The sequence below is a fragment of the Eurytemora carolleeae genome, unplaced genomic scaffold, assembly GCF_000591075.1.
Source record: "Eurytemora carolleeae unplaced genomic scaffold, Eaff_2.0 scaffold95, whole genome shotgun sequence".
NCBI classification, from domain to species: Eukaryota; Metazoa; Arthropoda; class Copepoda; order Calanoida; family Temoridae; genus Eurytemora; species Eurytemora carolleeae.
The window spans coordinates 19,887-34,179 of record NW_019396113.1 but is presented as its reverse complement, the minus strand read 5'-3'; the positions used below and the strand labels follow the sequence as shown (position 1 = coordinate 34,179).

Below are 14,293 nucleotides of genomic sequence, written 5' to 3'. Positions count from 1 at the left end.
CAGACATTGTCTTAACCTAACAAAACCCTAAAATAATTTTTATAGAAATAATAATATCGCTCTGTCCTAGTAAACGACCAAAAATCGTATACTAGGACAGACCCGAGGGCGGGGGCCCAAAAATCATTTTCTAGGACGGACCCAAGTAATGCATTTGAACTACAGTATAGTAGAATTATCTATTTTAATTTCTATAACCGGTTCATTGACATTCCCCGCCTCGATATTACCTCCAAGATGCTATAGATTTAAATTACATTTTATCAGAAAAAATGAAAAAAGCAAAAGCAAAAATCTAATTAATTTTATCCACAAATTGAACCATTTTAATGCATTTAACACTTGGTTTAAGCGTCTCAATTTACAGTCTTAAAATACACAAAGTTTTACGAGAACTATTTACGGCAACCAGCCCGTGCTCTGCGCAGAGCGTAAATTTCTGTAGGATTCAATATAAACTATCTAACATTCAACCGACTGTCCAACTCGTCCAACTGAAGAAGAAAACTCCCAAGATTAATATTAACTTAGTTCTGAGCATCACATGTCATATCAGATAGCTCCAAACTTTAACGTCAAAATAAACAAATAATGTTCGAAAAACCTAATATTTTCTACAAGAAATGTTGATTTTTCATTCTTCTTAAATTTTCTAATTAGTCCCGAAAATCTTAATTTAGACTCGATGACGATCTAAAATCTGATGTGGAACACCCTGTATATTTTATATGTGTGTATTAAAATTAGGCTAGTATTTTTCATATTTTTAAATTAGGCTACAACGCAAAAAAAATGCCAATTACACTATGGTTTTTATCACCTTCGTATCTTTCCTTAACCGCAAAATTTCAGATTCTAAAACTAAGTAATCTTCCTATCCAGACTATCAGGTTTCATACGCATTAGAATAAAAAGAAAAAACTGACCCCCCACCCCGTGGAATTGGTCCCCAGATAGAAGGGAATGTTCAGATAACTCTTCATTCTACATTTATGATATTATTTAAATTGTATTTATATTTTCATACAAAATTTTCATAAAAACATTAGTAGTAACTTTTACTTCCCAATTATTAGGCACTGCTTTATCTACGATGATAAATATTTTAACTGACAATTTTTCCCACTTTAATTTTGAAATGCATTTGATAATATATATATATATATATACAATATATACTTTCTCACAAGTTTTTATTCATCTACATCCGATATATCAGAATGATCGACCCATTCATCTTCAGAAGTATTTTCGGAATCTCTATTTCCAACAGCATTCTCTATCTCTTGATTTAATCCTTCCCACTCCTAAAAAATAAAAATAAATAAATTAATAAAAATAAAAATTATTTCTTCGGTACTCCTAATGCGTGTCTAATATTTTTCACCATCATTCACAGTTCTAAATTTGTTTAAGGTCAAGTGTTCTCGTGTCCAATGTTGTCTAATGAAAATGTCTGTTTACCTCTTTATCAATATGAACCTCTAGATACTGTTGCTCTGCTTCATGCCTACTCATTCCCATTGTCTAAAAATATCACAGATCACGAAGCTGTCAACGTAATTTTAAGCGACTTTCCATTTTTAGAGCTACATTTCCGATTCACAACGGTATCCTTTAAACCTCTCAATTCAAGATTATCTTAAAGAGCCCAGCAGATATAATGATAATTTGTTATTGCTGTTTCTCAAATCAAATCCGAGTTTTAGAGACGTCCTACACCCACACACCTAAATTGAAGTGAATCTACTGAAGCAATAAGTGACCGACGGCTTTATGAGATAGAGATAAGAATAGAAATTAAAGAGGCATTTTTAAGATAAAAACTATGATATCTCCCTCATCGTTACTCGGATAACCAATTGAATGGAGCTCTGGCTCACTTTAAATTATGTTGAAAATTCTTTTTTGATAAGCGTTAGAAGCTACAGAATTAGCAGTAGCACGTCTGTCTTGTTTAAGATGTGCATTATTATTTTCTGAAAACCATACCTTGCGAAAAATACTGATTCATTTGTTTATAAATCTCTAAAAATCAAAATGATTTGTTAAACTGGAGATCATTTTTGAGTCTTTATGAAGAGTTTTCCCCTTACAACTTTATTCAGATTCCCCCTGTAAAGTAGTTACTAACCTCGTATTTATGAATAAATGTTTCCGGGAAAAGTACAAGACTGGAATACGCAAACCCAACCTCAGGTCCCAAATTCTTCAAGTTCGGATCAGAACTCTCAAACGTTGGCTGGAGTAAAGAGAAGATTACATTTCAAGATACAGATTTGGCTGGAGTACTCTTCTTTGCAATTTGACGTAAAGGAATTGAGTCTTTGCTACAAATCCCAATTTTCGAATACCTATATCTCTAAAACCAGATGGCTTAAACCTTTGATATTTCAAACTTTGATTATTTGATCCATGAGAATTCATAGTTTGAAATATCTAGGGTCTACAATATTGCGTTCAAGACATAAAGGGATTTAAAAAATCAGAGTTTATGGCAATGACTCAATTCCTTTACCATATTTTAACAATAATAGGATACGAGCGAAATATGTAGGTGTATTTGCATGGAATTCAAAAGACACCAAACTTTTTAAGTTGTCAAACAATTTGTTTTCTTATGAGCTAAAATCTTGCTCATTTATTAAAACCTTAAATTCTTAGACCAATGAAAACATTTATTCTTACACCAATAAAAACTAATATCTAATCTGTTTCTATATATCTATCAATCTTTAAAAGAAAATAAATTGATGTATCTTTTCAAGTTCAAGCAATGTTTGAAAGGTAAGTGAAAGATCATAAGTAGTGAAAATAAAAGAAATTTTATTTGCTTTCATCGAAATTTGAGAAGAAGAAAATCTAATTTCACAAGCTTGATTCTTAGACTTTGCAGCTCTTCTAATATGAAATTACTATATCATAAGTCTTCAAACAAACAAACAAACAAACAAACAAACAATCAACCACCAGCCCATAGAAGTCAAGGCTACGTTCAAATCAAAAATAAAATTAAATCATGATGTTAGTGAGTCCTGCTATCCACCCCCAGACTTGAAATGAACATACTAGTTCAAGAATGAAGTGAGGTCTCATAGCTTGTACCATATTAAAAGTAAAAATTAAAAATGTTGTTTTTAAAATATCGATTCTCATTTTAACGCTACATAAAATCAAAAATCTATTATTAACCTTGAATAGGGATATGCTTTCAGTTTGGTCGTTTTTTGCCTATACTTTTTTTGTATAAAGAAGACATTTCATTTTAACGCTACATATAATAAAAATCTATTATTAACCTTGAATAGGGATATGCTTTCAGTTGGGTCGTTTTTTGCCTATACTTTTTTGTATAAAGAAGACATTTCAAAAAATGCTTCAATTCAGAATTTCTTCTGGAAAATTTGGCATAAAGTAATTGTAAGAGTAGCAAATGTTTTCTTATTTTTTTATTCTAAACATTTGCCGTTCTTAAGTATGTCAAAATTTGATCCTGGCAGAAGATTTATGCAAACACAAACCAAAAACTTTTGATAGTTTTTCCCATTACCATATTTTTAGAAAAAAGAGGTGCCAAAGTTTAATAAAAGCAAACTTTAAAATAGTACAATTTTGAACTCTTGGAAATTTTATTAAATTTTTTTCTAAAAAAGATTAACAACACTTACCTTGAAGACATTTTGCGTGATAAGGTTGATGATGTTCGAGTCCTGCTCGAAGTTCCCTCCGAGGAAGGACGGGTTGGAGAGTCGGTGGAGTGTACTCATCTTCATTCCGTTACACTGCTCACGCTCTTTTCGAACCAGGAACAGATCATGACGCCGAGATTTAAAAGTTGTTTTCATTATGCCTTTCATCCGAGATAAAGCACTCCTGTCCCTAGTAAATAAAATGTTTTTAAACAAACAGTCTATACGGAAAAACATTTTAAAGTTTACTTACTTAATCCACTGTTCCGCTATTGTAGAAATTTCTTCATTTAATTTACTTCTAACAGAGGTTAAACGTATTGTGTTATTACTTCTAGGAACCTAAAGAACAGAAGAATAAAATTTTTGTTCTTAAGTAAATTAGGAATACTTTACAAGAACTGTAATCGTTCAATCAATCAGAATGTTAGGGATGTCCTACGATCCACATATCAATCAGAATGTTAGGGATGTCCTACGATCCACATATCAATCAGAATGTTAGGGATGTCCTACGATCCACATATCAATCTTGAAATGAATTTACTAAATCAAGAATGAGATATGGTAATTTAAGTAACTCTTCTATCTCCATGCAAAGATGGCAATGCCCGATTTACAACGGTACACTTAAAAGCTTTGTCTGATCAAATATGAACTAGATATCCATGTTTTTGTTTATTTAAACTGTTTTTAATTTTTGGGATTCTAAGCAAAGAAACAATGGAGAAATTCACAGAATAAAAACACTTTTTAAATCAGAAAAACGACGTAGAGTAGACGTAATTTCATGTGACCGGCCCTCCATTCATCCTTGATCAGACAATGGTTTAAAGGGTACCATTGTGAATCGTACATGACAATTTCAAGCGCTAGCCTCTTGAAGAATAAAAAAGTTTATTTACCTTAATCACAGAGAAATGGTTGTGTTCCGCCTTCGAATGTTTAGTGAGCTCTGGATCTGATGTAAATCTTTTATCGCAGTTGGGATGAGAGCAGGTAAAGTTGTGTTCTAAAGATTCATGGTTTACCGCCTGTGTTCCACACAAAGAACATAATGTTTCCTCAACATCTGGATATGCAAATACTCTGTGCGCTTCAAGGATATGCGCTTCTGTTAGTTCCTGGGTTATAAACGATAGCGTGCACTGGTAGCACTTGAAAGCGTGCTTCATCTCCTTGTGCTTGAGAAACTCAACGGTGTTAGTGTACACAGATCTGCAGAGAAGGCAGAAGTTGGCACAACCATCTCCTCGTTTACTCTGCTCTTTCTCACACATCTTAAGATGCTGAACTATCTGAGAGTTTTCAACCCTTTTTTTACAACAGTGACATTCTGTCATAGTTCTTTCATTCTTCTCCAAGGGATGATTAACAATAGAACCAGACGACTTGGTCTCTTCATTTGTAGGTGTAAAGGTTCTGGAGTTCTGAAAGTGTGAGTTTGCATGTTGGGATAGACTGTCTGCGTCAGAAAACACCTGATTACATTCATAGCACTTGTGCTCAGAACTGTCCAAGATTGATATCTCCGAAAGATTTGACTGTTCCAAGAAACTTATGTCATAGGTATCATCCTCAAGACTGGTCTCACGCTTGTTAAACAGTTTTTTAAATTTCTCCTGAGCAGGTTCCTCAGCTGGATTGGGAGCTGTAGCTCCATGTTTTTGATGTAAATGAACCCTTAACATGTATTCTCCAGTAAAAGATTTCCCGCAATCTTCTTCTAGACAGGGAAAGGCGTGTAGCGCATTAATATGAGCGGCAAACTCTTCAAAATCAATCAGATTGGTTTCACATAACTCACATGTTTCCAGACCAAAGTCACCTTGATCAGCATTTTCCGGAGTTTTTACTTTTCTCGTGGACACTTTGGGAATTGTAAATTTTTTGTTGAATGTTTTCTTTTTAGGACTATCACACATATTGTCTAAAGGTTGGGCTATCTTTATGGATAGAGATGATGACTCCTTAGATTTCTTAGTGTCCTGGCCAGAATGTTTGTTAGGTTTTGCAGTTTTAGAAGCTCTAATAGGTTTAACAGGTTTAGGTTTAGATTTAGTAGTATTTCCATCAACAAATGCATGACTGTCTCTCATATGTTTAGTATAAGGTCCTTTCCGGTTAAAATTGATCTGACAATATTTGCAACTAAAAAATTCATTTTGCAGAGAATTTTCCTCTTGGTGATCTCTAGCTACATGATCTTCCAAACCGTGCTCGTATGTGAATTTGAGGTAACAAAACTTGCATTGCTTTGTGTGATCCTGCTTCACATGAACATTATACTCGTCTGGTTTCATTTTAAGATTGCAAAGAGGACAAGCTAAATGTTTCTTTCTCCCACGTTTCTTCTTTTCTTCAATAGGAGACGTCCTAGGTTTCAAGGGTGATTTAGCCATCTCCGCTTTCCGTTCCTCTTCATCACTACTCCCGAGAAGATCATCCACATCAGAGAGATAGTCATCATTATCATCCTTGAGTCTTACAGGGTTGGATATGAAGGAGGATATGTTCTCAATATTCTCTTCAACAACATCCACTTCTCCAGGTGAATCTCCGGGAGAATATTTTCCAAGTTCATCATCATCATCACTCCAGTCATCTTAATACAAATCTTTTAATTTAGAAATCTATGCATAAATTTGGCTTGTCTGTCTGTCCGTTTGTATCCAATAAACGTCAAAACGGCTGAACCAATCAGGCACAAATTTTGTGTGGGACCTCACGTGACCCCAGGGAAGGTTTATGAATGATCAAAATTTGAAAAATGTGTGTTCAAAAGTTTTTTATTTTTGTTTACAAATTTTTCAAATCTTGAAAATCCGCGAATTTGTTCATAAAATCCGCGAAATTATTTTCTTCTTTGTTGTTCAATGTTTACAATGAAAACACGTTCACAATTGAAATAGAAGATGGGCGCGAAGCGCCCAGCGCCCTAAAAGCCTAGTATATATAAAAAGAAGGTAGAGGTAGGAGAGGGAAAAATGGAATAAAGGAATGAAATTTAAAAAAGAAATGAGAGGTAAAAAAAATTCGGGCAATAAATATTCAAAGACGACATTGGTATGCAATGTAATCCAAGAAACTAAATAAGAAAGGTTCAGTTAATGAATTAAGGTTTCTAATTTTAAGATTACCAAGTTTGGGTAACTACAGTATAGATGATTTAGAAATCAATAAAATCTTACCAACTGTCACTGTTTCTGGCTGATCATGGTCATAGTTAAGGCTTGTGCTCTCTGACCCAATCCCAGATTCTGAACTACTTATTGGTCTGTTGGGTGTTGTTTCCTTCACCATCCTCTCTATGGCCTCCATAGTTTCTCCAACATCTCCAGTAGTATCCTCAGTAGATTGTTTCATTGCATCCTCATGGATTTTAACATGGTTTTCCAAAAATTGAAATTTGGCTGCTAAATCTTCGTCCACATCAATTTCTGTAGAAGGCACAGGGATAGGAACTCGAAGAATGGAGTATGAGTTGGAAACGATCACAGATGTAGGCTTAGATTTGGTTGGTTTAATGGTGGTTTGAGCAGAGGAGGTAGAAAGATTGGTTTGAGAAGTTGAATTAGTAGTGGAGGTGGGAAAAGTGTGGGAAATAGAGGTTGTGTAGGAGAATGGAGTGGAAGTAGAAACTGAAGATTTTTCACAATTATTAATTAAATTTAAAGGTTTGGGGGCAGCATTTAGTTTTGAAGTGAGAGAAGGATCTGAGTTTAAACTAGAACTGGAAGGTTTGGGAGTTAAAGAGATTAACCTTGTCGCTTGAGTTTTCATGATACCTTCTACAGAAACATTACTTGTCTTCGGTAAACAACTTTTACTTCTATATGAGCTCCTGGATGGTTTAGGAGGGACTGCTGGAACTAAGTGAGAGCCCTGGGGAACAAGAGGTGTATGGTACAAATGAAAGTCATTAAGATGATTTGGAGGTCTTCGTTCTCTTAAGTTTCTAATTTTAAGATCAATTGGTTGGATTCTTAGTTCATTTGAGTTTAAACTGGGGAATTTATTAGGGATATCTTGAGTTGACAATTTCTCTTGAACTGAGTCAGGTTTTAGTTCCTGCTTTTCCTGTTGAGGTGTTGCTTTAAACTCCAAATGAATCTCTTTCTTCTCATCTTTGCTACACTTCCTCCTCCTTATAACAGCACTAGTTGCTGGTAATTGGTTAGAAGAAGCAGGTTTATTAACTTTGATAGATTGATATTCACTCCCTCCAGAGTGAGTGTAGAGATTTGAGTGAACTGAATAGTTAAAGGAAGCCTCAAATCTTGCCTGATCAACATTTGCCTGCGAATTTAAACGCATTTCAGAAACAATATTGCCTGATACTGGTTGTCTACTAGGATACCTATGGTTGGAAGTTTCTCTGCAATCAATGTAAGATCTTGAACTTCTGGAAGAATTATCCATTCTTTCAGAATATTGGTTGACTTTCCGTCCTTGGGTTCCAGTTCTCATGTTGGACAAAACTGGCTGGAAACCAACTTTTTGAAACCACTTGTCTTCACCTTTACTGTTATACTCTGAGTAGAAGAGTCCCAATTGTCCCTGTGGTTGTGGGTTTCGAGAAAGAAATTGATCCTGTTCAGCCAAGTAGTTAGGTTCAAAAAGGTTAGCGTCGTTGATGTTAAAGTCGCATACTTCATTAGAAAGGTCTGTATCAAGAATTACAGCACCTCTTCCCACATGTTCCTTTTTATCAAGCAAAGCACTCAGTCCAGTGCTAACATTTTCTTGGAATAGAATTTTCCGGGTCTCAGTATTCACTGTCTCCAGGGTAACATTTTCAACATTATCAGCACTTGCATGATCTGTTTGAGGAATAGGAATGGTGGAGTTCTTCTTCATGGCAAACTTGATTCGGACTCCGTCACTCTTAATCTTTACCCCCGACATGTCTTGTATTAAATCAGGATTGGACTGATTCAAAGAACTGTTTTGCTCTTGAGCTAATTTAATTTGATTAACATTGTATTCAATATTGTCAACTGATACTTTTAATTGTTCGGCTGGTGTGGTTTCCTCCTTTGAAGGAACATTCTGCTCCAAGAGCAGAGCAGATTTGTTCAAAGAAAACCTAGCTTGATTCTCCAGCCTTGAATCTAATATTTTCAACCTTCCACCAGATTTGCTGGGTCGACCAACTCTTTTAACAGGTTTTTGAACAGAAGCAACAATGTCTGTAATTACTTTATCATCCGTCTTAATTTGTTCAACTACAGGAGTTGCAACAGGATGAAGACAAGAAACAGATTGATCTTCTGAGGATTTTGTTTGCTTTGTTGAAGCACAGGCAGAATCATATGAATTGGAATCAGAGCTGTTTTTTTCAACAACAGTTTTGGTTTGATCAATATCGCTTTCTGATAGTTTTTCAACAGATACAGCTGGATTTGTCTCGATTTCAGTTGTTTGCAATTCAGTTTCAACAGATTTACTTCGTTCTAAAACTGATTTGGATTGTTCTTCTTCAGGATGAATTACTTGCTCTGTCTGAAAAGCACCTGGGCTCCTGTCTTGAAGGAAGTGTTGATTTTGTACTAATGATTCATTTTGATCCTGGGACAAGCAAACTTTTTCTAATTCTTTAGAAACAACTTGAGGCACAGATACATTTTGTTCCAAGGCATCGGGTTGTATTAAGCTTGGCTTTGGTTTGATGGACTGTTCTAGGGTTTGACTCTCATCAGATTCTTGGCTGATCTCTGATCCTGAACATGATAATTCTAACCCTTGATTTTGTATCAGGATTAGTTCATCATGGTTCTCAAATGAATTTTGTTCAACACTGCAGTTAACATTTATTTCAGCACTTTCTTGTTCTTTGAACAGCAAGATCTTTTGAGCAATGTTTTTCTCGTATATTGATGAAGATGATAAACGATTTTTTCTATTTTTGGCTTGAAGAATCTTTGCACCTTTAACCTCTCTCCACGAACCTGTTTTATTCTCTTGCACTTGTTTCACAGAGCGTTTTAGGAGACCTCGTCCTGAACTTAATTCAGACTCATTAATGATTGAATTAGGACTAGATTTAGCTTCAGGTAGATCAGGAATTGTTTCACTTGAAGCCAAGGGCTGACCTAGATCTATGTTCTCCGGGTCTTGAGAACTGTGATAAGAAGAGACCGAACTATCTAAAGAAGGTTGGGAGATATCTTCCTCTGACTCTGAATCTATTGAGTATGGAACTAAACTCATCCTTGTCTCTGGCTTCTTGTTAGATCCAGCACCAAGTTTTATATCGAACGATCCGGAGTCAAAACTTTTCTAAAATATAAAAATTTATGTGCTTTTTTAAGCTAGGAAGAATACAAAACCCATAACCCTTTATATCTAATATCAAAAATATTAGGGAAACCCTTTAAGTCCATCCGTTAGGAGAACCCAGACAGGCAATGTAAAAGCTACATTTAAAAACTACGATCCCTAAAAATGCTTTATTTTCAGGTATGGCTAAGCATAATTTTCTTTGATATACAACAAAATAAGTTTATTAGCTATTTGTGTAATTTTTTAAGTTTTCGTGATTATACCCAAAGGTCCTACCCCTCTACCAAAAACAAAAAATATATTTTTAAAATCTCAACTCCTAGGTTTAAACAACATTTTAAGCGCAAAAATTTAAATCATGTTCATCCCACCTAATTTGTTTTTAATGCCCCCCCCCCTCTCTGTTCTGTTCTAATTATGATTCTTTTTGTATTTTACCTGAACATCATTCTCTGGTAAACAACTCGCATGAGAAGTTTGACCATCTGCATTATTAACCTCTTGAACAGTCTCTCTTCTTGAGCTGCCATCTCCAGATATGGCTTTAGATACAACTCCAGGTTTAAATTGACCAGGAACTAGATCCCCATCGTCTTTAGGAGATACAGCAACATATTCTTTAAAAACGTTGGTGTTGGTATCTTCAGGCTTATTTTTATCATCACAAATATTTAGTTGGGAGTTTTCTTCCATCTCAATTGATCCTGCTTCTGCGGAAAGATTTGAAAAATCTTTAGTCTCTAAACCATATAGTTCAGAATCTTCAGAGGCTTCTGTCAGATGCGTTTCTCTAACCTTATGTTCATTGGACTTTAAACTTTCTTTAGTCTTGAATGCAGAAGCAGGAGTAATTTTTCTTGTCTCCTGCTCAGCAGAAGGAGAGCTTTCTCTAAGCTCATGTTTTACAGACGAAGAACTTACTCTCAGCTCCTGTTCAGCAGATGGGGTTCTTCCTCTTGGCTCCTGTTCAGCAGACGGGGAACTTTCCCTTGGCTTCTGATCAACAGTCGAAGAACTTTCTATTTGCTCCCGTTCAGCAAATAGAGAACTTTCTCTTGGCTCCTGTTTAGCAAAAGGAGAACTTTCCCTTGGCTTCTGCTCAACAGACGGGGAACTTTCTCTAGTCTCCTGTTCAGCAATTGGAGTATTTTCTTTTGGCTTCTGATCAACAGACGAAGAAATTTCTCTTGTCTCCTGTTCAGCAAATTGAGAACTTTCTCTTGGCTTCTGCTCCACAGACAGAAGGCTTTCTCTTGTCTCCTGTTCAGCAGACGGAGAAATTTCTCTTGGCTCTTGTTCCGCTGACGGAGAACTTTCTCTTGTCTCCTGTTCAACAGATGGAGAAATTTCTCCTGGCTCCTGTTCGGCAGATATACTAATTTCTATTAGGTCATGTATAGGAGAAGGTGAACATTCTCTAACCCTCTGCTCGGAAGACCGAGGCCTTACTTTAAGCTCCAGCTCAGTAGATTCAGAATTTTCTCTGGGTTTCTGCTGAGTAAGCTGAGTAGATGGAAACGGACTTTCTCTCAACTCTGTTTGTGCAGGCATAAAAATTTCTGAAGTTTCAGGTTCTTCAGAAAGAGAACTAACTTTTGTCTTATATTCTATCGACTCCAAGGATGAAAACCTTGCTCCTGTCTGGGGTTCAGAGACACTGGGGCTTTCTTTGGTGGTTCGGTTGTCAAAATTTCTTTTCTCTGGATTAGAAATAGAAATAGCATTATTACAGGTATCTTTAATAACTCTATCCGAAGGTAAAGAATTCAACCCCGTTTCCGTGGTTATCACAGTATTTAGGAAAGACAGAGTTGGTTCCGAAGACTTGGTGGAACGTGTCTCCTTTCTACTCTTTTTCTTGTTCTTCGACTTCAAATCACTGAGTGGTTCCGTGGTTTTCTGAGTCTCTCCTAAATCTGAATCAGTCGCATTTTTGCTGGTTAAAGTAGGTTCAAGGTTTGAAGTCTCTAACTCGGTGGGTTGAACTGAAGTTACTTCAGATGACTTGGTTGTGTTTGCCCCTTTCAAATTCTTCTTAATGGATTTCTTTTCTTTTTTGGCCTTCAACCTCTGAATTAAAAAAAATATCGAAAATAACAAAGAAACGTTATTCGGGCTTTGAGGTAGAATAAAATCTTAAGATTAATAAAAAGATGGCAAATTATAATTCTAGCACGTGCAACAATAGGACATTTTATTAAATTTTATTTTTTTGCGTGAGTAATGCTAATTCTTTTTAAACTGAAATGATGAAGATTTACCTGTTCAGTTTTAGAAGGTTTTACTTTTCTCTTGCTTCCTGTTTCCAATATTCTCTCCTGGATTGGGCTAGGATCTACCGTCTCAACAGGTTTCTTTACACCAAGAGGAATAACAACTAATTTAGCAGAGTTTTGTTTTTTTATGTGGGTATTAACTGTATGTTTGAACAATTGATTGGGATTTGAAAACTTAAAGCAGCATTGAGTGCACTGATATGTATGTTGACCTTTTTTATGAGAAGCGAAAGATTTAATATCGATCCATTCCTCACATTCTGGACATTGTTTAACTTGAGAGCACTTGACCTGAGGATGCTGAGTTTTCACGTGAATATTCCTCTGTAAAGTCGTCACAAACGTTCTTTCACATTCAACAACAATGCAAGAATATTTATGATCAAGCTCAGTGTGATTCATAAATGTAGAATTTTTTGAAAAATATTGCAAACACTTATCACATTCATAAAACTGCTGAGAGGCCCCTGCATTCAGCACAAGTCCACTTCGCTTACGCTGTTTTTTGGTTTCTCCTGGTATGACAGTAGGGGAGGACTCCTGCTCCGCAGCTGCATATGGAGTCAATACATCCTGTTCTATATTATCACTAGAAAGTTTGGACTTCTTTTTCCGTTCTGGTGATTTCTTTCCAGAAGTTTTCTTTATCTTGAGGTTTGCGGGGGTAACAGGAGCAAAGTTCTCGTCAGTTTGACCCTGAAAATGTGGTTGCACAGGAAGCTGGTTCGGTGAAACTGATATATTTTCAGGTTTATTGACAACAGGAACGGGTTGTTTATGTTTGTAAAGTGTCTCTGGGTCAACTTTTTCGATAACATATCCATAATTTCCTAACTTTCCGAATAAGTGAAAATCGATGTTATGAATATTCAACAACCGTTTTTCATCGAACCTAAAAAAGATATTTAAAAAAGGAGTAAATTTGGATCTACGTCTGAAATGAAGTAATGTGTTGGATTATAAAGATAACTTACGCATAATCACACCCAAGATGGTTGCACTTGAACTCATGAGGAGTTCCCATATGACGTTTAAACCCAGCCGAATGAAACTTTTTCCTGCATATCACACACTCCTCTTCCGTACTAGGATTAAAGCTTATCTCAAAACTCTTTCCCGATGATTTTCTCCGTCGTTTAATTTTCTCCGGTCCTGATCCAGAAGATACAGATCGCTTGCGTTTGCTCTGTTCTTCTGGATCGTTCAGGTTTCTCTTCTTCCCCATCTTGATTTTTATATTGTTAGTCTGATCTTTCTCGATTTTACACTCGACCTTCTCTGGTGTTTTAACTTCATAAACCCTAAATAAAAATTGATTAAAATTTCGAACTATTTCAATATATATTAATTTCAAAACAACTGTGTTTACCAAATTAATTATAGTTTATCCAATGACAATTTCTGGACCGAGCGCTACGGCCGGGACAGGTTAGGCGGCCGAGCGGTGCGGCCTTCGATTTCAATTATTATCATCAAAATTAGTAATTATTGTGAATTATTTCAGGGTTAGGTTAGGATAAATTCTGGGCTGAGCGCGCGGCTAGGACAGACTAGGGGGCCGAGCGCCACGGCTAGGACAGGTTTGAGAGCCGAGCAATGCGGCCATGAGTTATTATTTATAATAACTCATAAATAAATTTCATGTACATTTTTTAAATGAAGGGGCTTGAAATCGTTCTCGAGGATATGAGAAGCTTTGTTTAAACACGTATAACACAGCTCTGGAACTAGGTTTATTGTACACAAATAAAAATAATTTTTTACATAAATAATGTGGAACTAACACCTTTTTAATTACTTTGTGAGGTTTAGAGCATCTTTAACACAGAACTTTTGTTTATCTAGTACTTCTGTTCAAAAAACCCAATTTTTTTTTTTATTTTTACAAAAAAATTATATTCTTCTTTTTTTACAGTAGATGCAGAGGCGTTTTTATTAGTCTCATTCAAAAAAGAGAAACCTCTCGTGAAAACTCCTCATATTCTGGAATAGTATAAATACGGAAGGTTAACCTTCATTACAAGGAGGGGAAGGGAGGGGGGG

The 14,293-nt window shown here is 35.7% G+C and overlaps 1 protein-coding gene across 2 annotated transcripts in view; it reads right to left on the bottom strand.

The window, feature by feature from the left end:
* Window positions 1-998: 998 nt before the first annotated feature.
* The window catches only part of LOC111695281 (uncharacterized), a 14,215-nt gene continuing 920 nt past the window's right edge, over window positions 999-14,293 (bottom strand). For both annotated transcript variants that reach the window (XM_023464539.1, XM_023464540.1), the window contains 10 exons: window positions 13,225-13,551; window positions 12,236-13,142; window positions 10,413-12,044; window positions 6,881-9,971; window positions 4,595-6,294; window positions 3,943-4,031; window positions 3,669-3,879; window positions 2,135-2,242; window positions 1,465-1,527; window positions 999-1,307 (listed from right to left, as the gene is read on the bottom strand). In XM_023464539.1, the coding sequence (XP_023320307.1) occupies window positions 1,194-1,307; window positions 1,465-1,527; window positions 2,135-2,242; window positions 3,669-3,879; window positions 3,943-4,031; window positions 4,595-6,294; window positions 6,881-9,971; window positions 10,413-12,044; window positions 12,236-13,142; window positions 13,225-13,551 (8,242 nt within the window). In that variant the 3' untranslated portion in view covers window positions 999-1,193. The remainder of the gene's footprint in view (window positions 1,308-1,464; window positions 1,528-2,134; window positions 2,243-3,668; window positions 3,880-3,942; window positions 4,032-4,594; window positions 6,295-6,880; window positions 9,972-10,412; window positions 12,045-12,235; window positions 13,143-13,224; window positions 13,552-14,293) is intronic.